The sequence below is a fragment of the Xenopus laevis genome, chromosome 1S, assembly GCF_017654675.1.
Source record: "Xenopus laevis strain J_2021 chromosome 1S, Xenopus_laevis_v10.1, whole genome shotgun sequence".
NCBI lineage: Eukaryota > Metazoa > Chordata > Amphibia > Anura > Pipidae > Xenopus > Xenopus laevis.
The window spans coordinates 150,012,342-150,037,519 of NC_054372.1; the positions used below are offsets into that span (position 1 = coordinate 150,012,342).

General features: G+C 41.1%; 2 protein-coding genes across 2 annotated transcripts in view; both read left to right on the forward strand.

Moving 5' to 3' along the window:
* Positions 1-4,887, forward strand: part of denr.S (density-regulated protein S homeolog) — an 18,148-nt gene extending 13,261 nt beyond the window's left edge. Inside the window, exon 8 of the mRNA XM_018242533.2 lies at positions 4,627-4,887. Within this exon, the coding sequence (XP_018098022.1) occupies positions 4,627-4,671 (45 nt within the window). The 3' untranslated portion in view covers positions 4,672-4,887. The remainder of the gene's footprint in view (positions 1-4,626) is intronic.
* An 8,749-nt stretch (positions 4,888-13,636) lies between these two features.
* hcar3.S (hydroxycarboxylic acid receptor 3 S homeolog) lies at positions 13,637-16,479 on the forward strand. The gene has a single exon (XM_018242542.2). It carries the CDS (start codon positions 13,946-13,948, stop codon positions 14,936-14,938), a length of 993 nt encoding a protein of 330 aa, XP_018098031.1. The 5' UTR covers positions 13,637-13,945; the 3' UTR covers positions 14,939-16,479.
* Positions 16,480-25,178: the final 8,699 nt, after the last annotated feature.

Genomic DNA, 25,178 nt, shown 5'->3' on the forward strand with positions numbered 1-25,178 from the left:
TTACACACACACATACATGCAATCACACATACATACATGCATTTACACATACACAGCACACATATAACTAAAGGTAGATTTTTTTTTTAATTTACTGGCTTTTTATGTATTTTACAGAGTCACATACAGATATACACACTCTTATACACTTGTCAGAGCTGTACACACATGTATACACAAACACACACATGTATACACAAACACACACTTATAGGATCTTTGTTAGTTTTTTTTTTTTTTTAGTTCTTCAGTTTACCAGTTTCGTTCTTGTTATTCCCTAAAAAACTGTTGCTTTACCAGTGTGACTAGTGGATCAAGCATTTTGACCACTAACCACACCGTTGGATCAGTTATTTTGTTATTTTATTGATTTGCCTAATTGTATTTGATTTTTGGGATTTTTATGCTTTCATTGTTGTTCCTTACATTTTTTTAGCGTCATTTGCTCTTTGATCATTTGGAGTACAAACACATTTTTAGCAAATTTGGGTTAGTCAGAATGTGTACTTTCCAAATATATATGGTTTTGGGGGTCCATGTGCCGTTAGGAGGGTCTTGTGGCACACAATGCGCAGTCAAAGGTCTTTGTTCACAGAAGGCGAATCGGCAGCCGAGAAAATTCATATGCGCTATTTGTATTTGGGGTCCGCACATGCCAGCTGCTTTGGTATATCTATGCATATTGGGCATCAAACTGTTCAGTAGACCCTTGGCATCAATATTTAGGGTATTTTACAATTGTATGTAAGAAATTGGGTGAGAAAAATGCAGCCAATTACAATATTTTTAGGTGATTTTTTAGAAATGTCATAAAAACCACAGCATTTAGCGTAGCTTTGCAGTATGGTACTTTGGAGTACAAAGACATGCATACCCAATTTGTTTTCGGGGAATGTGTACTTTCCAAAAAATATATGGTGTTCTGGGGTGAAATTACTGTTTTCTAACTTTGCCCCTCTCAAAATGATGTAAATGGGTTGCTTTTGCGGTACCTGAAATGACAGACCATATGGGGGGGTCTTCGTTTTGGGGCCCCTGTATGCCACGTGCTTGGGTACACCTATATATATTGGGCATCAAACTGTTCAGAGGACCCCATGCTTTCATATTCGGGGTGATTTCTCTTGATACCTAAAAGTATGTGGGTAATACGATGCTGCAAGGTAGAAATTTTGAGGTGATTTTTGGAAATGTCAGCAAAATCACCAAATTTAGGAATGGTTTGCGGCTTGGTACTTTGGAGTACAAAGACATGCATACCCAATTTAGATTCGTGGGAATGTGTACTTTCCGAAAATATATGGTTTTCTGGGATGAAACTACTTTTTTTCTACTTTGGGCCCCCGAAACAATATAAATGTGTTGATTTTGCAGTACCTGAAATGACAGACCATATGGGGGTCTTCCTTTTGGGGCCCCTGTATGCCACGTGCTTGGGTACACCTATACATATTGGGCATCAAACTGTTCAGAGGACCCTAGGCTTTCATATTTGGGGTGATTTCTCTTGATACCTAAAAGTATGTGGGTAATACGCTGCTGCAGGGTAGAAATTTTGAGGTGATCTTTGGAAATGTCAGCAAAATCACCAAATTTAGGAATGGTTTGCGGCTTGGTACTTTGGAGTACAAAGACATGCATACCCAATTTAGATTCGTGGGAATGTGTACTTTCCGAAAATATATGGTTTTCTGGGGTGAACCTACTTTTTTTCTACTTTTGCCCCCCCCCCCCAAAACGATGTAAATGTGTTGATTTTGCAGTATCTGCAATGACAGACCATATGGGGGTCTTCCTTTTGGGGCCCCTGTATGCCACGTGCTTGGGTACACCTATACATATTGGGCATCAAACTGTTCAGAGGACCCTAGGCTTTCATATTTGGGGTGATTTCTCTTGATACCTAAAAGTATGTGGGTAATACGCTGCTGCAGGGTAGAAATTTTGAGGTGATCTTTGGAAATGTCAGCAAAATCACCAAATTTAGGAATGGTTTGCGGCTTGGTACTTTGGAGTACAAAGACATGCATACCCAATTTAGATTCGTGGGAATGTGTACTTTCCGAAAATATATGGTTTTCTGGGGTGAACCTACTGTTTTCTACTTTTGCCCCCCACAAAACTATGTAAATGTGTTTATTTTGCAGTATCTGAAATGACAGACCATATGGGGGGGTCTTCCTTTTGGGGCCCCTGTATGCCACGTGCTTGGGTCCAACTATACATATTTGGCATCAAACTGTTCAGAGGACCATAGGCTTTCATATTTGGGGTGATTTCTCTTGATACCTAAAAGTATGTGGGTTATATGATGCTGCAGGGTAGAATTTTGAGGTGATTTTTGGAAATGTCAGCAAAATTACCAAATTTAGGAATGGTTTGCGGCTTGGTACTTTGGAGTACAAAGACATGCATACCCAATTTAGATTTGTGGGAATGTGTACTTTACGAAAATATATGGATTTCTGGGGTGAACTTACTTTTTTCTACTTTTGACCCCCCCAAAATGATGTAAATGTGTTGATTTTGCAGTATCTGAAATGACAGACCATATGGGGGTCTTCCTTTTGGGGCCCCTGTATGCCATGTGCTTGGGTACACCTATACATATTGGGCATCAAACTGTTCAGTGGACCCCAGGCTTTCATATTTGGGGTGATTTCTCTTGATACCTAAAAGTATGTGGGTAATACAATGCTGCAGGGTAGAAATTTTGAGGTGATTTTTGGAAATTTCGCCAAAATCACCAAATTTAGGAATGGTTTGCGGCTTGGTACTTTGGAGTACAAAGACATGCATACTCAATTTAGATTCGTGGGAATGTGTACTTTCCGAAAATATATGGTTTTCTGGGGTGAACTTACTTTTTTCTACTTTTACACCCCCCCAAAACGATGCAAATGTGTTGATTTTGCAGTATCTGGAATTACAGAACCGATAGCTCAAATGAGGTGTCTACATTTTAAGGCCCCTATATGCCACATGTTTGGGTACACCTATACATATTGGGCATCAAACTGTTCAGTGGACCCCAGGCTTTCATATTTGGGGTGCTTTACATTGATACCTAATGATGTGTGGGAGATATGATTCTGTAGATTGGAAGCTTTGAGGTCATTTTTCAAAAAATTCACCAATTTCTATAAAACATTATAACTTTAGGAAACAATTGCAACTTGGTAGTTTGGAGTACAACGATATATTTACCCATTTTTGATTCACCAGAATCTGTTCTTTCTAATAATGGGTAGTTTTCTAGGGTAAACCTACTGTTAGTGGAATTTTTGGCCTTGAAATCAGAAGTATGCCGTTTGGGGAGCGGTGCTTTGGAAATTTGGTATTGTACTGCTTCTAGATTTTGATCTATACAAGTGAGAAATCTCCATAAAACTATATATATTTGGTATTGCCGCGTTCAGGAGACATAGACCTTTCCAAATTGGCTGTGTTCTCGTACATAAAATAAATGATGTTTCTGATATATGTGATTGTTCTTTGTTGTTCTTTTTCATTTTATTGGACACTTAGAAGCCTATATTTTTTTACAGAAGTAGAATTACACCAAAATTCTTGCATATTTTGAAAGTTCAGGTTGTCCTGAAAAAAACAATATATTGTTTTCCTGGGTAAACTAAAAGACCGCCCCAAGAAAGGCCCTTAAAGTGAAAGAGTGCAAAATATCTAAAAACTGCTTGGCAGTAGATGTTTGCATCTAGGACAAAACGGCTGGCAGGGAAAGGGTTAAACCACAAATGATTTTGATGGGTCTATTTATTGACATTCAGATTTCTTTTTTTTTTTTTTCCCACAAATCCATTTTTTCTGTATTTCTTTAAAATTATAAAAATCTGAGATCTATTAAGAGGAAAAACCAAAAAAAAAACCTCTAATACAAAAATTCACCCAGTAAAAGCTGCTGAGATCCTATAGAAGATCTTATTGACTGAATGAAGCTGTACTGATATGAACCAGTTGAAATGTTCTGTACTGATAATGATATTTACATTATTCTTTGTCAATGTATCTAATTTTGAAAAATAAAAGAGATTATAAAAAAAGAAGATCTTATTGAACCATTTTTAATCAATTTGCACTTTTAGAGGTTTTCTGATTTTTGTTTTTCGTTAGTAATTGCCCAAAATTTTAGGGATTTCTGATTTTTAGCGCATTGTCCAGCATTTTTTTTTTTAATCGTACTTTTTAATATTCTGATCTTTTAATAACATTCATGGCATTCGTGATTTTAGAAAAATAGGGTTTCAAAAACCTCTTTAAAATTAAAAAATTCGACCTTTCATAAATGGGCCTCTGAGTGTTTTGGTAAACTTAAACCATATTGTGTTGTGTTCCAGTGTGTATATCAAAAATTAGCATTAGATGTCAGGATGTGCAAAATATTTAAGAAAATGTTTATATATGTTACATAATGAAAATGGCTAGTTGCAAAATCATGCTCTATTCTCTTCACCACAGTATATCTTATAATAAATAAAAACAATAGGTAGCAGAGCATGCTATGGCTGTTACAATATTATAAGCTGTGTAGTAATATAACTGTGTTGCTGGATGCTGTGCAATGAAAACATGATTTATAAAGGACCTTTTTTGCTTCTTTCTTTTTGGCAGGTTGATGATGACAGCATTGAAGATCTGGGTGAAGTGAAAAAATGAATTTGACATTGTGCCTGTATATAACAACCCAATGTAATAGTCATTGCAGCCAAAGCAAGGAGGGACTTTTGTGTTAAATTCAGACAGCGCAGCCTTATCCATTGCAACTGCAGCTCTCAATAGATTGCCATTTGTTTTTATTTTCCACCGCTCAACTTCAGGTTAAAACATTTTCTCATGCATTACCTGTTTAGAATAATAAAATAATTTCGATCATTCTGTCATTGTCTCTTCTAATCTCATCAGACGCACCAGTGACTCTCCAGTATCTGACAATGTCAGGGATGCTGTTTGAAATGCTCTAATTTTACCTATGGATTGGTGAAAAGCTAAAGTAATTCGTATATTTAAAAAGGGATTGGGATGTATTAAAAGGGGCTTATTCTTTCACTTTATAGAGTGCTGGTAAGGCCCCATCTAGAATATGCCGTTTTGGTCTCCAGCACCCAAACAAGCTACTATTGAATAAGGGAGGGGCCCAGAGAAGGGCAACGTAGTCAGTAAAAGGCATGAATCTCAGTAATGAAGAAAGACTGGGGTTTGTTTATTTTATGCTTTATTTACCAGTAGGTCCTTCCAGCAGACACAAGGGAGCAAATTTACTAATGGGCAAAAATTTACCAGCGACGGCTTCGCAGCTATCGCAACACTCAGACAACGCTTATTTACTAAAAAGCGAAGTTTCGTCCTGGGCGTCGGACGCTGCCAAATTTTTGCTGGCGTTACTTTGGCAATGCGAGCAAATCAAAGCGAAGAATCTCTAGGGTTCAATTCTGCCTAGTGCAACTTCGCTAGCGGTCTTGCGCTCAGGCTAATTTGCATACGTCGGGAAATTTAAAGTTGAATGGACCTCTTTATGTTACATGCTGCATCTAATAGATTACATTTACCGTATATACTCGAGTATAAGCCGAGTTTTTCAGCATCCAAAATGTGCTGAAAAAGTCTACCTCGGCTTATACTCGGGTCAGAGGGCAGTAGCTGAGATTGCAGTCACTTTTAATCATTCCTATACCAACAGTTCACTTGGGGAGAGACTGCAATATCCCACAATGCCCTCTGTTGGTTATATCAAAGAATAACAGTGACTGCAATATCACACAGCGCCATCTGTTGGTTGTATCAAAGAATAACAGTAACTGCAATATCACACAGCGCCATCTGTTGGTTGTATCAAAGAATAACAGTGACTGCAATATCACACAGCGCCATCTGTTGGTTATATCAAAGAATAACTGTAACTGCAATATCACACAGCGCCATCTGCTGGTTGTATCAAAGAATAACAGTGACTGCAATATCACACAATGCCCTCTGTTGGTTATATGACAGAATAACAGTGACTGCAATATCACACAGCGCCCTCTGTTGGTTGTATAATGGATTAACAGTGATGGCAATATCACACAGCACCCTCTGTTGGTTATATGAAAGATTAACAGTGATGGCAATATCACACAGCACTCTCTGCACAATTCTCTGTCACCATCAACTTTGCAAAGAAGTCCGGTTGATCCCTGGGGGGGTCACTTTGGCAGAATGTGCGCTGCTGGGAGACAGGGCTGTAGTTGTGTCTAGGCTTATACTAGAGTCAATAAGTTTTCCCAGTTTTCGTAGGTAAAATTAGGTACCTCGGCTTATACTCGGATCGGCTTATACTCGAGTATATACGGTACACTGATAACTACACAGGCCAAGGGAACCTTAATAAAGTCAATTGAGTTGTTATAATGCCCTACACAAAAGCCCAGTGTAAAATAATGTTCCCATATGTTATATTATGGGGGAAACCAGTTACACACTTTTGCAGCCTATCACCCTGAAAAAAGAAAAGACGCCAGCATTTTTTGGACTTATATATGATGTAAGTAACTGAAGATTGAGTAAGTTCTATGCACTCCATTGCACTTTGCCTGGTCTGAGCTGGCGAAGGCAATTCTGGCAAAGAGGAAACGTTCAGTAAAATCCGAATTTTAGTGAATTTGCAGAGTAACGTCCATTCGTCAGAGCGAAAAGTCACCTGGTGTTAGAGTGCGAATCATCACTAACGTCTATGTCCTTCGCTAGCGCCCGTTGGTAAATCGGCGAAGTCCCTGAAATCGGTAACAATGGCAAATCGTCGCCATCGTTCGTCACTTCATCCTTTAGTAAATCCGCCCCAAGGTCACCCATTCAGTTTAAAATAGAATAAAGGAGCTTCTATCTAAATATTTGGAAACCGTTTTTTTTTGGGTTTTTTTGTTTTTTTTTACAGTGAGAGCTGTGAAATTGTGGATTTCTCTCCCTGAATCTGTCATACTGGCTGATACATTAGATAGCTTCAAGAAGGGGTTGGATGGCTTTTTAGCAAGTGGAATACAGGGTTATGGGAGATAGCTCATAGTACAAAAATGATCCAGGGACTAGTCCGATTGCCATCTTCGAAGGAAGTTTTTCCCCCTTTGTGGTAAATTAGAGATGTTTTTTTTTTTTTTTGCCTTCCTTTGGATCAACTAGCATTTAGGAACGTTTTATACAGATATAAAAAGTTGATGGACGTGTGCCTTTTTTTCAACCTGCCAAATAATTGCTGTGATTGGCCATTTAGTAACCCCTATGTAAATTGTCAACCTACATTGAGACTATGTTTGGCAATACACCTGGTTTTTATGAAACCAAAATTTGAAAAATAATGATAAAATAATGATATAATTAAAATAATCACCTGCTTTGAGGCCACTGGGAGCAACATCCAAGGGGTTGGGAGCAACATGTCACTCACGAGCTACTAGTTGGGGATCACTGTACTATGCTAATTATGCTGCCACCTGTTGGCTAAATGAGTCAATAACAACTAACCTAAATAACGTTTCTATTGACTAACAAAATGCCTGCAATATTAACATTTCCCAGTCAACAAATACATACAACCAACAAATTTCACTTCCATGTTTCCACACATTTAAAATTCCCCAGTGTCTAACCTTACATTGATGAAATAATACATAAGTGGGAACCAAATAAAGTTTATTGAAATTTGTTTTTTTAGTAGAATCTCTTTGTCCACATACTGATTCCTTCACAAAAGATTTGGCAGAATGCCAACCTTGACTTTGTTACATAAATTTAAATTTGAAAAAATTGCAGTCTGTTATGCAGATCATTAGAGTCAATTGACTTATGTTCAGACAATCTAAACTTTGCCAAAGTACATTATATACATTGAGAGGTAGTGGCTCCTCAAATGCATTTTATACAGGGAGAGGCACTAACGCAGAGTACAGGCCTCAAAAGCAAATTAAGATGTGAAATGCAGTGGATCCTGGCACCCCAAAGCGCATAATATACAGAGATAGGCAGTGGATAGGCATCCTTAGTGCATTTATAATGCAGTACATAATACAGTGGTGTGAAAAACTATTTGCCCCCTTCCTGATTTCTTATTCTTTTGCATGTTTGTCACACTTAAATGTTTCTGCTCATCAAAAACCGTTAACTATTAGTCAAAGATAACATAATTGAACACAAAATGCAGTTTTTAAAGGAGAAGGAAAGGTTAAAACTAAGTAAGCCTTATCAGAAAGGTCCATCTAAATATACCAGTAAACCCCCAAAGTAGTGCTGCTCTGAGTCCCCTGTCAAAAGAAACATTGCATTTCTTTCCTTCTATTGTGTACACATGGGCTTCTGTATCAGACTTCCTGCCTTCAGCTTAAACCTCATTGCCCTGGGCAAGAGCATGCTCAGTTTGCTCCTCTTCCCCTCCCCCTTCCTTCTCTGCTGTAATCTGAGCCCAGAGCAGGGAGAGACTCAGGCAGGAAGTGATGTCACACCATGTTAATACTGCAGCTGCTATCCTAAACAAACAGAGAGTTTTTAGAGCTTTTTACTCAGGTATGGTAAAACATTCTACAGAATAAATATAGCATTCTAGCTTGCACTATTGCAGCTAATCTATTCGCAATAAAATGCCTCCGTAGCTTTCCTTCTCCTTTAAATGAAGGTTTACGTTATTAAGGGAGAAAAAAAACTCCAAATCTACATGGGCCTGTGTGAAAAAGTGATTGCCCCCCTTGTTAAAAAATAACTTAACTGTGGTTTATCACACCTGAGTTCAATTTCAAAGGTTATAAAGCCATTTCTAAAGCTTTGGGACTCCAGCGAAACACAGTGAGAGCCATTATCCACAAATGGCAAAAACATGGAACAGCGGTGAACCTTCCCAGGAGTGGCCGGCCGACCAAAATTACCCCAAGAGCGCAGAGACAACTCATCCGAGAGGCCACAAAAGACCCCAGGACAACATCTAAAGAACTGCAGGCCTCACTTGCCTCAATTAAGGTCAGTGTTCACAACTCCACCATAAGAAAGGGACTGGGCAAAAACGGCCTGCATGGCACATTTCCAAGGCGCAAACCACTTTTAAGCAAAAAGAACATTAAGGCTCGTCTCAATTTTGCTTAAAAACATCTCAATGATTGCCAAGACTTTTGGGAAAAAGCCTTGTGGACCGACGAGACAAAAGTTGAACTTTTTGGAAGGTGCGCGTCCCGTTACATCTGGCGTAAAAGTAACACAGCATTTCAGAAAAAGAACATCATACCAACAGTAAAATATGGTGGTGCTAGTGTGATGGTCTGGGGTTGTTTTGCTGCTTCAGGACCTGGAAGACTTGCTGTGATAGATGGAACCATGAATTCTACTGTCTACCAAAAAATCCTGAAGGAGAATGTCCGGCCATCTGTTCGTCAACTCAAGCTGAAGCGATCTTGGGTGCTGCCGCAGGACAATGACCCAAAACACACCAGCAAATCCACCTCTGAATGGCTGAAGAAAAACAAAATGAAGACTTTGGAGTGGCCTAGTCAAAGTCCTGACCTGAATCCTATTGAGATGTTGTGGCATGACCTTAAAAAGGCGGTTCATGCTAGAAAACCCTCAAATAAAGCTGAATTACAACAATTCTGCAAAGATGAGTGGGACAAAATTCCTCCAGAGCGCTGTAAAAGACTCGTTGCAAGTTATCGCAAACGCTTGATTGCAGTTATTGCTGCTAAGGGTGGCCCAACCAGTTATTAGGTTCAGGGGGCAATTACTTTTTCACACAGGTTTGGATTTCTTTTCTCCCTAAATAATAAAAACCCTCATCTAAAAACTGCATTTTGTGTTTATTTGTGTTATCTTTGACTAATAGTTAAATGTGTTTGATGATCAGAAACATTTTGTGTGACAAACATGCAAAAGAATAAGAAATCAGGAAGGGGGCAAATAGTTTTTCACACCACTGTATATAGCAAGAGGCAGTGAGTATTAACACCCTAGACACATTTTAAAATTAGAAGATATTATTGACACCCAGTGACTCATGCCGTAACCACTTAAGGTTAGACACGAACAGTAATTCACATAGCTTCCTTTCTACACAGTTATGCAGCAAACATTATAAAGTGGTGTCAGTGTCGGACTGGGACACCAGAGGCCCACCCAAAAACCTTAGTCCAGGGGCCCACCATAAAACCTTAGACAAGGGGCCCACTCTCAGAACTATTATTCTTCATCTTCTCAATCAATCTCTATTCTCCTAGTCTGCTTTCAAATTATCAATTATTCCATCTATTTAGCCTCTTTGTTCTCATAGAAATAGGGAATGGCCATGAATAGGCCAAAAGTTTAGCAGCATGAGGGCCCACTGACACCTGGGCCCACCGGGAGTTTTCCTGGTATCCCAGTGGGCCAGTCCGACACTGAGTGGTGTTATATGGTGTTTGATTCAGCTGAAGCAGAGGTTTCCTGCTACATTAAAGGGGTTGTTCACCTATAAATTAACTTGATGTAAAGGATGATATTCTGAGAATTTGCAACTGGTTTTGATTTTGCAGGAGACCTGCAAAAGACTTTTGCAGGGGACTCCCTGTTTAGCTAAAGAAATACCAGAATCCATACATTTTTTATGATTAAAACAGGCAAAAAGTATGTTCAGCACAAGCTCTATTCATTGAACAAGTGGTATAATAATCCTTTAAAATGTTTAAGTAAAGTTAATGTGAGGCCTGATAGAATATCCCCTTTAGTACTTGGCTAAGTTCAGCTTTAGCAGGCTAATATTTCAGATTTATTTTCAGACACTTTCATCTTGTTGTATGGAAACAGGTCCGGACTGAGAAATAAAATAGGCCCTGGCATTTCAGGTACACAGAGGCCCAATCAGCCCCCACCAGTCCACTAAATACTGACTTTCTATGGGACCTTATAGCAGCCCCTCTGGCATTTGCCAGAACCCAAAGATTGCCAGTCCGGGCCTGTATGGAACCAATGTATTGGAGGAAAGCTGCTGTAATTCCAGTGTAGATTACATACTAAGCCTGGCAACTAGATGCCTCTTTCACTTGTTTAGTAGAGAAGTTATATGAAGGTTTGCTAAGAGATCACGTTTAAGATACGTGAGAATGGCAGTGTTGGCGTACTTTCACAAAGGACAGAGATACAATCAAACAAACTGATGATGTAGGTAGTAGGAAGCTGGGCAAGCGGGTAGCAATAGATACCATCAATTTTTATTTTGGGAAAGCTTTTCATACAGTACTGCAGTTCTGCCTAAAATAAAGTCTGTTAGTCACATGACCGTATACAGAGACGAGTTGTCACTGGTACTTTCTCTAATTGGACTAGTGCTCTAAGAAGTGTACCACAAGGTTCTGCGTTGGGAAATCTTTTTGTTGCCTAATTATTTGGGGGGGGGGGTAATGAAAGTAATGTTTCTCTGCTTACCAGGGACAAAAGGGTCATTGGATTCAGAAAGCTCCATGTCAGAGTTCTGCTCTGCTCAATTTTTTTGCAGAATAAAAGAAAATGTAATACTAAGCAACTTTCTAGTTTACATTCATTATCTTTTTTAATTGTATGAAAGATATTTATAAATGTCATTGCTACTGAAAGCACTGTCTGTCTTTTCAGTGTTAGAGAGCATAGAATAAGAGTTTGTGTGACATTTGTAGCGAGGTCAGAACTAACACAATAACCCTGAAGTCTGGGTGCTGATAGAGGGATATACACAATGCAATTCACAGGACCTCCCAAGTAACATACAGTATACTGTATGGTAAGTTGCAGTCCTGCATCTCAGCTACATCTTCCAGCAGCCATGGGTAAGTGTCTTGCACATTTTAAATTCCCAAGTGCATAACCTTACATTATCAAATAACAATAATACATACATTGCTGAAAACCGACTAAATGTATTTTGCATTTTATTTTCTAGTAAAATAACTTTGCCCATTTACTGAATTCTCCTCAAAAGATTTGGCTGAAAACCAAACCCAACAAGTCAGCTGTATAAATTTGAATCTGAGAAAATTGCAGTTGGGCAGAGCTTTAGAGTCACATGATTTTGTGTTTGGTTAATCTAAACCAGCCAAATTGGGCTACTAATTTAAAGCCAAGGTGCGGTTTAAAAGTACAAACTAGCCAAGGTACCAGTTTGTTCACAAAAAATAATAAGTTCAAGTTCAACCTATGTATTATAAGGCATTTGGCATATTCAAAATCTTAGAGGGATAACCCCGCTTTTCTAATAATAATTCGTTATATCGTTATTTATTTTTCTTTTTTAAAAAGACAGCCATAAGCCTTCATCCAGATATCGTGCTCACCCTTTTTGGTCAATGAGATGGGTGTTTAAACCCCAGGTCCTACGCACAGTCTTAACACAATTTCTGCAATTTAAGGAAAAAGGCTGCACTCACCAGATACCTATGACTACATATATGTGATACAAAACGCGTCAGGATTATTATGTTTTTAATCTACTGAAATAAACTTGAAGTTTTTACTCGATGATTGGACTGTGAAATGCTTGCCAACATACATGATTTGAAGGTACCAGTTTGGGCCTTTGGCTGGTTTGTACTCCCAATGCATGTTGGGTAATGTAGTTTTTGTTTAACAATTTGACGACTGCCAAGTTTAATGTTAGACTACAATACCCAGCATGCAATGGGACTGACTTGTGTAGAAATAAGGAGTTACCAGATTTTGGGCTCTGTTCCCCAATCTCCCTCTTTAGCATTCTCAAATTGTATGGTGACTTTTCTCAATTTCAGATAATTTTGGGGCAAAAATCTGCTGGTCACCAAAATATCTATAGGTTGACCTGTTTTACCAATATTTATTGAAATTGTATATGTATTAGGGCCTTGTTGGGTCATTATACCTCCTGGACTCCCCTCTGTAGTTACACCCCTAGTGACGGGTGAATCTGTCCCATTTTACTTCATGAAAAAATTAGCAAATCAGTGAAAATTTGAAAAAGGCATATTTTTATATATAAATTAATTAATTTTTTTTTTACTTTTTTTCCACTGCACATATTGTGCTATTTTTGGCAACTTTTGAGAGCTTTAACACACGGGCAAATTTGGAAAGATTTAGTCGCCTGGCGACAAATCGCCTCTTCTGCAGGGTGACAATCGCCCCTAACTGCCTTCCGCCTGCTATAACGAGAAAACGCCAGTGCCAATGCACTTGCAGCACTTCTATTTCGGAAGTCGTCCGAAGTTTCCTTGTGAGGGAGCTAGCACACGGGCACATTCAGGGAGATTTAGTCACCTGGCAACTAATCGCATCTTCTGCGGGGTGACAATCTCCCCTAACTGCCTTCCCTCTGCCTACCGCCTGCTATAATGAGAAAACGCCAGCGCCAATGCACTCGCGGTAGTACCGTAACTGGAGGGGGGACGCCCTGGCGCGGGACATCCTGCCGGGCCCCCCCTCCTTACGCGATTTTCCACAAAGAAAACAGAGGTGCGCAACGGATAACAGCGGTGGGCGTGCTGCCAGGGGGCCCTGAGGGGGTGCGGGCCCTGGCCCAATTGCACCCCCTGCTCAACGATAGTTCCGCCACTGACTCGTGGCAATTCAATTTCTGAAGTCGCCTGGGAAACTTCGCCAGGTGACTAAATCTCCCCGAATGTGCCCATGTGCTAGCTCCCTGAAGTGACTCTTGGCTAGTTTTGGGCTGGTTTTGTAGCTGATTTTGGCTGGTTATGAAAATTAGACGTGGCAACCGTGGTGCAGCCTGATAGGATGATTGAGTTGTCCAGAGGGTGTTTAGGATACAGCCAGGCGTGTCCATTGCTGAGGGAGTACAGGGCTGCCCCACTCTGGTAATGATGTTGCAGCACATAAAGTAGTATCGGCGCTAGAGAATGCGTGGGACTCACGTGTAGTTACACACTCGTTTCCTTCTTGTAGGCTGGACCAGCGCAAGTAAGCGCAGAGCGGACGGACATCGACCACGATGAGCAATAGCACTTGCTGCAACTTTGAGGTGCGATTTCTCTCCTACCTGCTGCCCCCGGTGCTCATACTGGTGTTCGTGCTGGGCTCGCTCTTTAATGGTCTCTCTCTGTGGATCTTCTGCTTTCACAGCAAGTCGTGGAAGCCGAGCACCGTGTGGCTCTTCAACTTGGCGCTGGCCGACTTTCTGCTCATGGTGTGTTTGCCCTTCCGCACGGACTATTACCTGCGCCACAAGCACTGGCAGTTCGGAGACGCACTGTGCCGCCTGGTCCTCTTCATGCTCTCGTCCAATCGCAGCGGCAGCATCTTCTTCCTCACGCTGGTGGCCACCGATCGCTACTTCAGGGTAGTGCAGCCCCACCACAGACTCAACTCAATGTCCACCCTGTGTGCAGCCGGCATGGCCTGTGCGGTGTGGCTCATCTCCATAGCCGAGAGCGTCTTCATTCTGACCAAGCGCCGAGAGTTGGGCGGGGGTAAAGAGGGCTCGGAAACTTGTGAGAGCTTCGCCATATGCCCCGAATACTCGGGTAACCTGCAGCACGATTTCATCTACCTGGTGCAGTTCTTCGTGCCGCTGCTCATAGTCGCTTTCTGCTCTTGCAGCGTTATCCTGCGCCTCCGCCAGCGCAACCTGGACCGACACGCCAAGATCAAGCGAGCTGTACAGTGCATGCTGCTAGTCGCGATGTCCTTCTGCTTCTGTTTCCTTCCCAGCGTCTCTACCAGGATCGAGATGTTGCGACTGCTGCGCTCTCCCCAGTGGCACGACTGCGACATCTACCAGAGCGCGGACACCGCCTTCTACATCTCCGTGTGTCTCACTTACCTGAACAGCATGTGCAACCCGCTGCTCTATTACTTCTCCAGCCCCTCATTCCAGGCTTTCTACCTCAACATCGCCAAGTGTCCCAACCGGGCAACCTCCGAATCAGAAACCAACGATCAAGTTGCCAACACCTGCCAGACTAATGAGCAGCCGCAGGGGTAACCAGGGAGGCACCAGGTTTATTCGCTAATTCCTGCTGCTACAAACACAACTCAGAGAACTCAAGCAGCCCACTCTACAGACCAAAACTGTGGGCCTACTATCCAAACTATTATTCTTCCTCTACTCAACCTCTTTATTTCCTAGTCTACTTACTATATTCTTCCATTATTAAGCATTTTCCCCCATAAAGAATTAGGGGAATGACTATGAAATATGCTGAATGGTTAGAAACAAGTGGGCCCTGACATCTGGGCCCACCTGGAGTTTTCCTGGTATCCCCTGGGCCAGTCGGAAACTGCTACAGACAATGCAATTTAGGGTTCCCTTTAGGGCAATGTCACACTGGGATGCCAGGGGCCCACCAGGGCCCACTTTCCACGAGCTTTCCATGAGCTACGCTTCCCCCTGCCCGCTATTTGTGATTTTAATCAATACTTCAATAAACCTAGGGCGGAACACTCGGACACATCGGTTTCTGCGGAGTAACGCTTCAGGCTCCATTTCTTCGGATACAACGTTACCTTTTCCTTGTTTGGTCCACTTTCCAACCTATACCTCCTTCCCTCACTCATCCTCTTTATTCTCCTAGACTATTTTCTCTAAATACTATTCTCCATTCTTCCATTATTAAGCTTTTCTGTTGCCATAAAGAAATAGGGAATGACCATGAAATTGGCCACATGGTTAGAAGCAAGAGGCCCACTGACACCTGGGCATACCTAGAGTTTTTAATATCCCAATGGGCCAGTCCGACACTGCTTTAGGGAACTCTAGAGGAAAGAGAACCTCCCAAACCAGTGGGTCCAGTAAGCAGCTCATCCCAAAGTTTAGAGGGGGATTTTGTGGTGAGTCCTTTAGTTAATGTTTCACAGAAGACCTTCTAGCATTTGCAAGATTATGCATATTAGCAGCCCTGGCTGTTTGGTGGGGTTATGCAGCTGTAGTTGACCAGTAGGCTCACAACTTTTAGTTTCCCTGTTGTGCAAGTTAAACAAATCCTTTCTACAATACAGTTGAGCTGGCCACACACCCGACGATCTGCTGGTTTGGAGAGGTCATCAAATGAGTGGATCTTTACCCCATATGTCCACCTTGAGCTGGGTGATATAAGGATGAGCTAATTGTTTTTTGGTCCTTTGGTGACCAAATGGATCATAACAAAGGTAAAAGGCAATGCAGTCCTTGCCTTGATGGGAAAATCAAACCTGCCCTATTGATATCTGATTTATTTTGGTCCAGATATTGGTTGGGCAGGTCTGTCGGCGGGACCCATAGACTTGCTAATAAGCTTGGTCCAAAGCAGTTTTTCAGTTTACAGACATGTTTAGTCTCCCCAGGAGTCACCAAAACATTCATAAACCTCCCTTGTTCAACAAGGATCACAGGCTGGGCATTCTCTCTTGTTGATGCCAGATCACCTAAGGCCCAAATTACCTTAAGGTGGATATTTCCTTAATAGTGGAATTTTAAATTTCTAATAAAAAAGTTGAACTACCAACTAATTCAAGGAAGACGGGATGTTTAACAGATCCTATTTCCAATGTGAGTAGTGCAGGATTAAGGTGTTAGTAGCTGTAAAATGTAAAATGTAAAATGACATAGATGCCTGCAATGCATTGCAAATATCAAAAATTAGAAAATAGCTAATAATTACCCACTTTTGCATGCATGTTTAATGATATCTGGGTCCCTTTTGAAACAATCTATTTTTTAGTGTAATAAAAACAAAAACAAAATGGTTTCATAAAAAATAGTTATTAATCACCCACTTTTGTGTGCTTGTGTAATGATATCTGGGTTCTTTTTGAATCAATGTATTTTTTTTTAATATAATGCTAGGTCTGAACTGGCATTAGTTAGTAATATCACCTTTTTTATTATAGCGAGTAGGGTAATTTCAGCCCTGAGTTATCTAAGGTAGACTAAATGTAATTTTACCACTATAAAGGGGTAGTTCATCTTTAAATTAACTTTTAGAATGATGTAGAGAGTGATATCTTCAGACATTTTTCCATTGGTTTTAATTTTTTATTATTTGAGGCTTTTGAGTTTTTTAGCTTTGTATTTAGCAGTTCTTCTCTAGTTTGCAATTTAGTCTGGTAACCAAGTGTCCAAATTACCGTAGCAACAAAACATTCATTTGAATAAGAGACTGGAATATGAATAGGATTAGAAAGATGAGGAATAAAAAGTAGTAATATCAATAAATGCCTTATAGAGCATTTATTTATTAGATGGGGTCAGTAACCCTCATTTGAAAGCTGGAAAGAGTCAGAAGAAGAAGACAGAAAATTCAAAAACAATTCAAAGAAAAAATTCAGCTTCTATGACAGACTCGCCTACTTTTTAACTGTTCTAAATGGATACATTTAGTTGATACATTTCTTATCTTTGTCCCTGCTGTGCAGCATCCCTGAGTCTCATTAAAGGCAGCTGTTAGAATTGATACAATAGTTGCTAATATTCCACAGATACTGCTGAGAAATTTATTAACTAAATTTATCAACTATATGTAGCAAATTGTAACAGTTCAGAATCTGCTCCTGGATCACTGAGTTGTCAGACAGAAACACTAGAGACACGAAAATTCAATTTTAAACTTAGATTTTGGGAAAATGGTAGAAAATAAAAGATGGAAACCAATTAAAAAAAAAGTCATTATTTATAGTGAACAATCTGGAAAAAACTCAACTGAAAAAAGTTTTGGAAGGTGAACAACCCCTTTTAATCCCTCCACACCCTGACCCAAAAATGCTGTAGAATCTATGATTTGTGGTGCTATGGCACATTTACCCACCCCAGAGATGTTTGATAATGACAATGTTTATTGATGACTCCGCAGATGTACATATAATCTATAGTATTTGTATGTTAGAAACACCAAGTAATGAAGTATGAATAATGTGCAGCAGAAGTAAAATGTATCATAACAATAACTGAATATCAGTGAATAACAGGGGTGAACAAGGCATTTGGAGCCAGTGTTAAAAGTATAATAATTCCAATACAAAACAGTTACAATGCACAAATAACTGGACTATTTCTAATTTGTTTGTTTTTCTTTTAAAGGTCACTTTTGTTTTATTTCAATTATACAGTAAAACACAACAAAAGAAAACACAAATGAGAAACAGCAGATACAGTGTGTCATGATGTGTATACGTACCTAGCCATTGAACTGGGGGAGGAGAGGAACAAGTTTAGTTAAGCATAGAGGTCTCAAAATTCCCCTATATTGCTCAGAGGGCATTAGCAATCCTAAAGGTGGCCTTACACGGGCAGATTAAAGTTTCCGATATCAGTCCTTTAGGGTCAGTCCACACGAGCAGATTCGGGGAGATTAGTCACCCCAGTGACAAATCGCCTCTTCCACCTGCCTGTGACTTCGGAAAACGAAGCGCCACGTTTGAATTACTGCAGGGGATTTTCATTATAGCGGGCAGAGGGCAGGGGAAAGGCAGTTCAGGGAGATTGTCGCCCCGAAGAAGAGGCGATTTGTCGCTGGGTCAACTAATCCCCGAATCTTCTTGTGTGGACTGACTCTTAGACGTGTTCGGCAGTTTATCTACCCATGTGTTGGGGTATCCAATGCGTCTCCACGATCGATATCTGGCCAAAAATCGGGCAGGTTTGATTGTTCCTGCGATCGATGACCACATCGGATAGTTGATGCAGTCCTATGATTCATTGGCGCCTATTTCCTTTGTATAATCCAATTGTTTGGCCCTAGGGCTGAACGTTCAGAGTAACCCAATATTGCCCTGCCATTGGTGGGCATATTAGAGAAAAATCCGCTCGTTTGGTGATACTCCAATAACCCCTGAATGGGCCTCCTTAAGCCTCACAAAGCAGCTTCCATCCAGACTGACCAAGGGTAGTAAAAGAGTACTAATCATAATATCAGTGGTAGCAAGAAAAAACATTCTTCAAGACTGGATTAAACCGCAACCCCCATCCATTTCTCTCTTTATTTCCAAATTGTCCCACTTGTTTGACATGGACTGGATTGATTCTATGCAAAAAGAAATATGGGTTAGTTACATTACAACATTTAAAAATGTTACACAAAAAGAATGATCCTCCAGGTTCCACCAATTGCACTATATTAACTATCAATAAGTAACACTGAAAACTTTGAAGAAGAAATGAGATGGTACTTGCTACACATGACTCAGGTCAAATGAGATAATATGCTCTCTCAATGCAAGCAAAAACATACTGCATTCTCTATAACCTGTACTGTATGAGCTCAGACTCAAGCTTTTCTTTATTTTAAGAATACAAAATGTTTATTAGTATGGGATGTCAACTGATTCATATTGTAAAATGATTGTACCGCTAATTCAAGTATTGTACTTCCTGTGACATGTACTGCCTGTCTGTTCACCAATAAAACTTTTTTTTTATTCATGCCTCTGGCCTCATGGGTGAGTTTTATAAGGTGGATAGCAAAGCTGACCAGTCAGTTCCAGGAGTCTCTGGTGGGTGGGTTGGGGCTTGTCCAGTGCAGCAGCACATTCCTCTTAGCATAATATAACAACACCCTTATTCTTAGGCAGGCCTGCTTTGTGGTAAGGATATCATCCATGATTGTTAACAAGCATTTTGTGTTTATAAAACACCAAATATTGCTCAGCACTGTGCAATAAATGGGTGCATACATGAAAGTATCATGCTTATTCCAGCCTGATTGTACTATTCTTTTTTTTTTTTTTTAAATCAGATTTAGGCTGAGGGCACATAGAGCATTGGAGAAGTGGATCTGCTCCCATTTAAAGCTCTGATATCTGCACTGATAAGTACAGATTCTGCCTTAGTGCAGGTACATGAATCAGAGGTCAGTCTGAACTCTGAAAATGCCTTTTTTCACATTTCTGGGCCAATCTCTGCCTTTAAACAAGGCTGTGCTTTTCAGGGCAGATAAATGGAACTGGGGAAGAGAGCAGTACCACTTCTCTCATAGACATAAGCTATTACTGACTAGGGATTTAGGCTTAGTTAAGTGTTCTCACAGTTGCCCCCGGACTCCTCCAAGGATAATAGTCCAGGATAATACCTGTAGTTACCTACCAAGTGTTTTCATAGAATCCTGCAATACCTATGACTGTATCTGATCACATACAATACTTCCTTGTTGTGCTTTCAGTATTAACACTATGGTATTTCAGTTTTTGTTTTGTTTGCAAGAACCTCTGGCATCCTATTTTTATTTCTACACAGCAGCAGAGAGATGCAGTATAACAACATCCTTTCCCTTCCTCCTCCACTTAGCGAGGGTCCATCTGGGTCCAGAGTGACTGAATCCAGTGTGATATTCTACCTTCACTTTCTGGAAAGGCATAAAGCCAATGTAGGGTTACATTCATATGCCTGAGACGAGACGTATACAGGCAGATCAGACAGAAGATGGCACCTGTGTAGAGAGGTAGCAGGGAGGGAGGCCAGTTAAGGGGGGTGGGTTTAAATGTAGGTTTAGTTCTCCTTTAAATGCCCTTTCATCTGAATGTAATTAAAAGAAAATAAATAAAAAACACTATTTTTGTTTCTTTTTGGGAGGTCTTTTTTGGTAAAGGGAGAGTTTCTTCCAAATTATGGCTTGGTGGTTTCCAAACTGTAACAATAGAACTGACTACATACTGTACTACAGTTAAATTTGTTTAACAGGGTACCTTCTGATTCCTTCTGTTATATAAGCAGTAATATCTTGTTATCAGATACTACAGCAGCAGGAAAAAATATTGTTTTATGTTTTTCTGTGGGGATTCTGGTAAACCAGTTCTGTAAACCAAAACCTTATCTATAAATATAACACAATTTCAACAGCTTTACGGTTTATAAATTTAAAAAAATCACTGCATGGAAATAGCCTGCAAAAAATATGTTATCATTTTCAGTTTTGTTTAGTACAATATCTGCTTCTATAACTACAATATTTGCTTCTATACAGTCTACTAGCAACTTCCATCAGTTCCAATATGCCCACCTGTCCTTATTAATTATGTGCATGCACCAGCCTAAAGACTAGCGTGACAGTCCAGTGCACTCACTATCAAGCAGCATCTGCCTGGGTGCTGGTAAAAAAATGTTTAATACATAGATCATTCAAAAACCGCACTCCAAGGACTTATTCAGTGAAAAAAACGAAAAAAATGTATTTTCAACGTTTCGCCACCTTGTGTTGTCTTCAGGAAGGTGAACCCTACACAACTGTGAATATCATTTATAAGTGCAAAAGGGCACCAAACCAGCAGGTATGATGTCATCAGTGAGTGACATGCTCACAACATTCTGTAATGTTAACTATCTCCATACTATGGAAGAGTAATAAGACATACATGCAAATGTGTTTGTCCAATAAAGTTTTAAAAAAGTGTGTTGGCGTGATGAAACAATCTGTGAAACAGAATAGATCTCCCAAGTGCCCATGTGAAGTTAAAATACAATGCCATGTTGTCTTAAGGCTAAGCTCCCGATCATGACGAGAAGCATGAGCATGATTAAAAACTTACCCCAGGGGGATTGAGACCGAGGATTGCCAGACCTTTGTAGCCCGACGTCAAATAAGCATCTTCAGGTATAAGGCTGTTGATCTTACCCCCTTTATTTGTAACCTATGGGCTTGCGTCTCTATTCTTATTTTACTCTCATTCCTCCGTTGTCTGTTACCCGATGCGATACAGCTGCCCGTGAACACCGTGAGGCTCCGCCCCCGTTGTCATGGGAGCCAGACGCCTCCAACTCGCGCTTGGTTCTCACAAATGGACAATACCGGATTTTTGTTACTCACAGTCGCTCAATGATCACATAGACCCAGGACCGCCATCAGAAATCGAAGGGCCCCATACGACAAAATTTCCTGGGCTACGCCCACTGCAAGCCCCACCTACAGGTTCACCCTCCCCATCACACAGTAAAAAAACAAAAAAAAATTAGTGGCTAGGGTTCCCACATGTTAATAAAAAGTAAAAAGATATTGGTGGTCAGGGCCCCCATAAAAAAAATTTGTGGCCAGGCCCCCCCCCATTAAAAAATATTGGTGGCTAGGACCCCACATGAGAAAAAAAAATTGGTGGCCAAAATTGGTAGGTTAGATTTCTCAGTCAGCACCTATGCCTCCCAATTCTTAAGACCTGATGCACGTCCAACGGTTTCCACCATGTATCCGTTCACTCACAATTTACAGATGTTGACAGCACCAGCCATAGATTACTTTGTTTAAAATGCCTTTATTGAGACATGGGTTTCTGACCCCAATACACTTGGCCAAGTGTATTGGGGTCAGAAACCCATGTCTCAATAAAGGCATTTTAAACAAAGTAATCTATGGCTGGTGCTGTCAACATCTGTAAATTGTGGGCCAAAATTGGTAGCCAGGCCCCCCCCCCCGTATTATAAGAATTATTGGTGGCCAGGGCCCCTTAAACGTCCATGCCTTCCCAGTCAACAGCTCTCAGAAAGATGGGGGGCCCGGCATATCTTAATATGCACTGCAAGACAGGCTCATTGCACCCCCGCCTAATGATTTTAAAAACTAGTGGTGAGCATAACTTTTCCTTGTTTGTTATAGTTCTACAGGAGCAGTGACCAGCTCCATGTTGTAGCTCCCACCCCCTCCAACTATAGTCAGGTGATCCCACTGGTGTCTAATAAAAGGGCAGCCAAGTTTGGGAGTTTTACTTTGAAAGCAGCTAGTAAGTTGCAGGTAAAACGTATTCGTCCCTTTTATAAAATGTATAATGAAACCATAGAATTCTTAATGAATCAAATGAAAATTGAGCATAGGACTGGCCAGATATGGGATGACTTTGACGTAGTTGGCCAGCTTAAATATATTGCAATATATGGACAAACAATCCCTGTTTTGTTTAAAGGGTAAGGCATTTTTCAGTAGCAGTATGCACAAATTGTCTCTGTCTTAAATATATTGATAATGGGTTGAGTGCAGAGGAATCTTGTATTTGTCTATATGCTTTTAAGCCAATGACATGCAACTGGTTGGTCTGCTTTCCCAGTTGCTAGAGAAATCCTAATTGCACTCCTATGATTGTTCATCCTCTCTCATTGTCACGGCCGGCACCCGATACCAGAACAAATGCCAAGCACCCTGGTCTCGGCTCGGCTTCACCAGTAGTGTGACCACCGTTGGGCTTCGGGAGGAGCCCTCAGCTTACTTGGGTGCCACCTGGACTTAACGAGGGGTGCAAGGCGAGATGTTCTGGCTGGCAAAGGGGCACGGCTGTTAGCAGAGTCTTTAGGCCGAAGGTCACGGTACAAAAGGACAAGGCAAGCGGATGGTCAGACAGGCTGGATCGAGGCAGGCGGATAACAGAATCGTCAGGAAGGAAAAGGGTCAAAACCAGGGGATCAATCAGATGGGTTGAGGCAGAATCGGAGTCAATAACAGGCAGAGGTCAAACCGGAACGTCAAACAGGAGGATTTAGCAGAGTCTTTTCATGCGCCTTTAAATCAGAAGTGCGCGCGCGCACAGGAGCCGGCACAGGAAGAACGGAGCGGCGCGACGGGCGTCCCCGTCGAGGGGGCGGCAGGCGTCCCTGCCGTCCCCCCACTAGACCACCAGGAGAAGGTATTTTTATTACATTACCCCCCTCTCTAGGGGGGGCCACTGGACCCCCAGGTTTACCAGGAAATTTGGAGTGGAATTGCTTCCTGAGGCGGTCAGCCTTTATGTCTTCAACTGAGACCCAAGAGTTCTCCTCAGGACCAAAGCCCTTCCACCTAGTAAGGTATTGTAGCTTACCTCGCACAAGGCGGGAGTCGAGGAACTCCTGGATCTCATATTCAGGCTGACCTTCAACCAACACTGGGGGAGGAACAGACAAGTGACGAACATTAGTGGAACATGGAAGGAGTTAGAAATTTTAAAATTAGCGGGTAATTGAAGACGTACAGAGGATGGATTGATTATAGCAATGATGGGGGTATGGACCAATGAACCTGGGACCCAATTTGGGAGAGGGGACCTTCAGCTTGATGTTCTTTGTAGACAACCATACCAAGTCCCCCACCTTGTACTTGGGTGCTTCCCTACGGAATTTATCAGCAGCTTTTTTCTGAGCTAGGGAAGCTGCGGACAAAGAGTTGTGTACCCGAGACCAAATTTCAGAAAATTTAACGACAGAGGAATTGGCAGAAGGTACAGGGGAATTAGAGCCAGAAAAAGAAAATGCTTTGGGATGTAACCCGTAGACAATAAAGAAGGGAGATTCTCCTGAGGAGGAATGGGTAGCATTATTGCATGCAAATTCTGCCCAGGGTAACAGTTCGGACCATGTAGACTGATTATCAGACACATAGCATCTAAGGTATTGTTCAAGGGACTGGTTTACCCTTTCAGTTTGACCATTCGTTTGGGGGTGATATGCAGTGGAAAAGGATAACTCAATCCCTACTAAAGAACGGAAAGCACGCCAAAACTTCGAGACGAACTGGACCCCCCTGTCAGAAACAATATTCTCAGGAAAACCATGTAACTTAAAAATGTGAGTAATGAATAGATCAGCCAAGGTTTTAGCAGAAGGGAGGTGTGGAAGGGGAATAAAATGGCCCATCTTACTGAACCTATCCACCACCACCCAAATCACAGTCTTCCCTTGGGAAGGGGGCAAATCTACAATGAAGTCCATCGAAAGATGGGACCAAGGTTTCTCAGGAATTGGCAATGGATTTAACAGACCTTGAGATAACTGACGAGAGCATTTAGATCTTTGACAGACTGGACAGGAGTTGACAAAAAATTTTGTGTCCCGTTTGAAAGAAGGCCACCAAACATGACGGGACAGTAGAGAAACAGTCTTAGTAACTCCTGAGTGTCCCGCCATTTTAGAATCATGAACCTCCTTCAAAACTTGCTCCCTAAGCTCCTCTGGAACAAACCATCTCCCAGGGGGAGTATCAGTAGGAGCAGATGTTTGTAAGGGAAGTAATAGGGAGGAAAGATCGGATTCTAAAGTGGCTAAAATTAATTCTTTGGGGATGATGGGAGTACACTCACTAGAGTCGGAGGGGAAAGATTCAAAACTCCTAGAGAGTGCATCCGCCTTGGTATTTTTGGAACCAGGCCTGAAAGTTAAAACAAAATTAAACCTTGAAAAGAATAAGGCCCACCTGGCTTGCCTAGAATTTAGGCGATTAGCGGATTCAATATAAAGTAAATTCTTATGATCAGTATAGACCGTCACCACATGTTTTGCACCCTCTAGGAGATGCCGCCATTCCTCA

What these genes read in the sequence shown, in the direction of transcription:
- hcar3.S (XM_018242542.2), top strand. Translation starts at nt 13,946, where the DNA reads ATGAGCAATAGCACTTGCTGCAACTTTGAGGTGCGATTTCTCTCCTAC.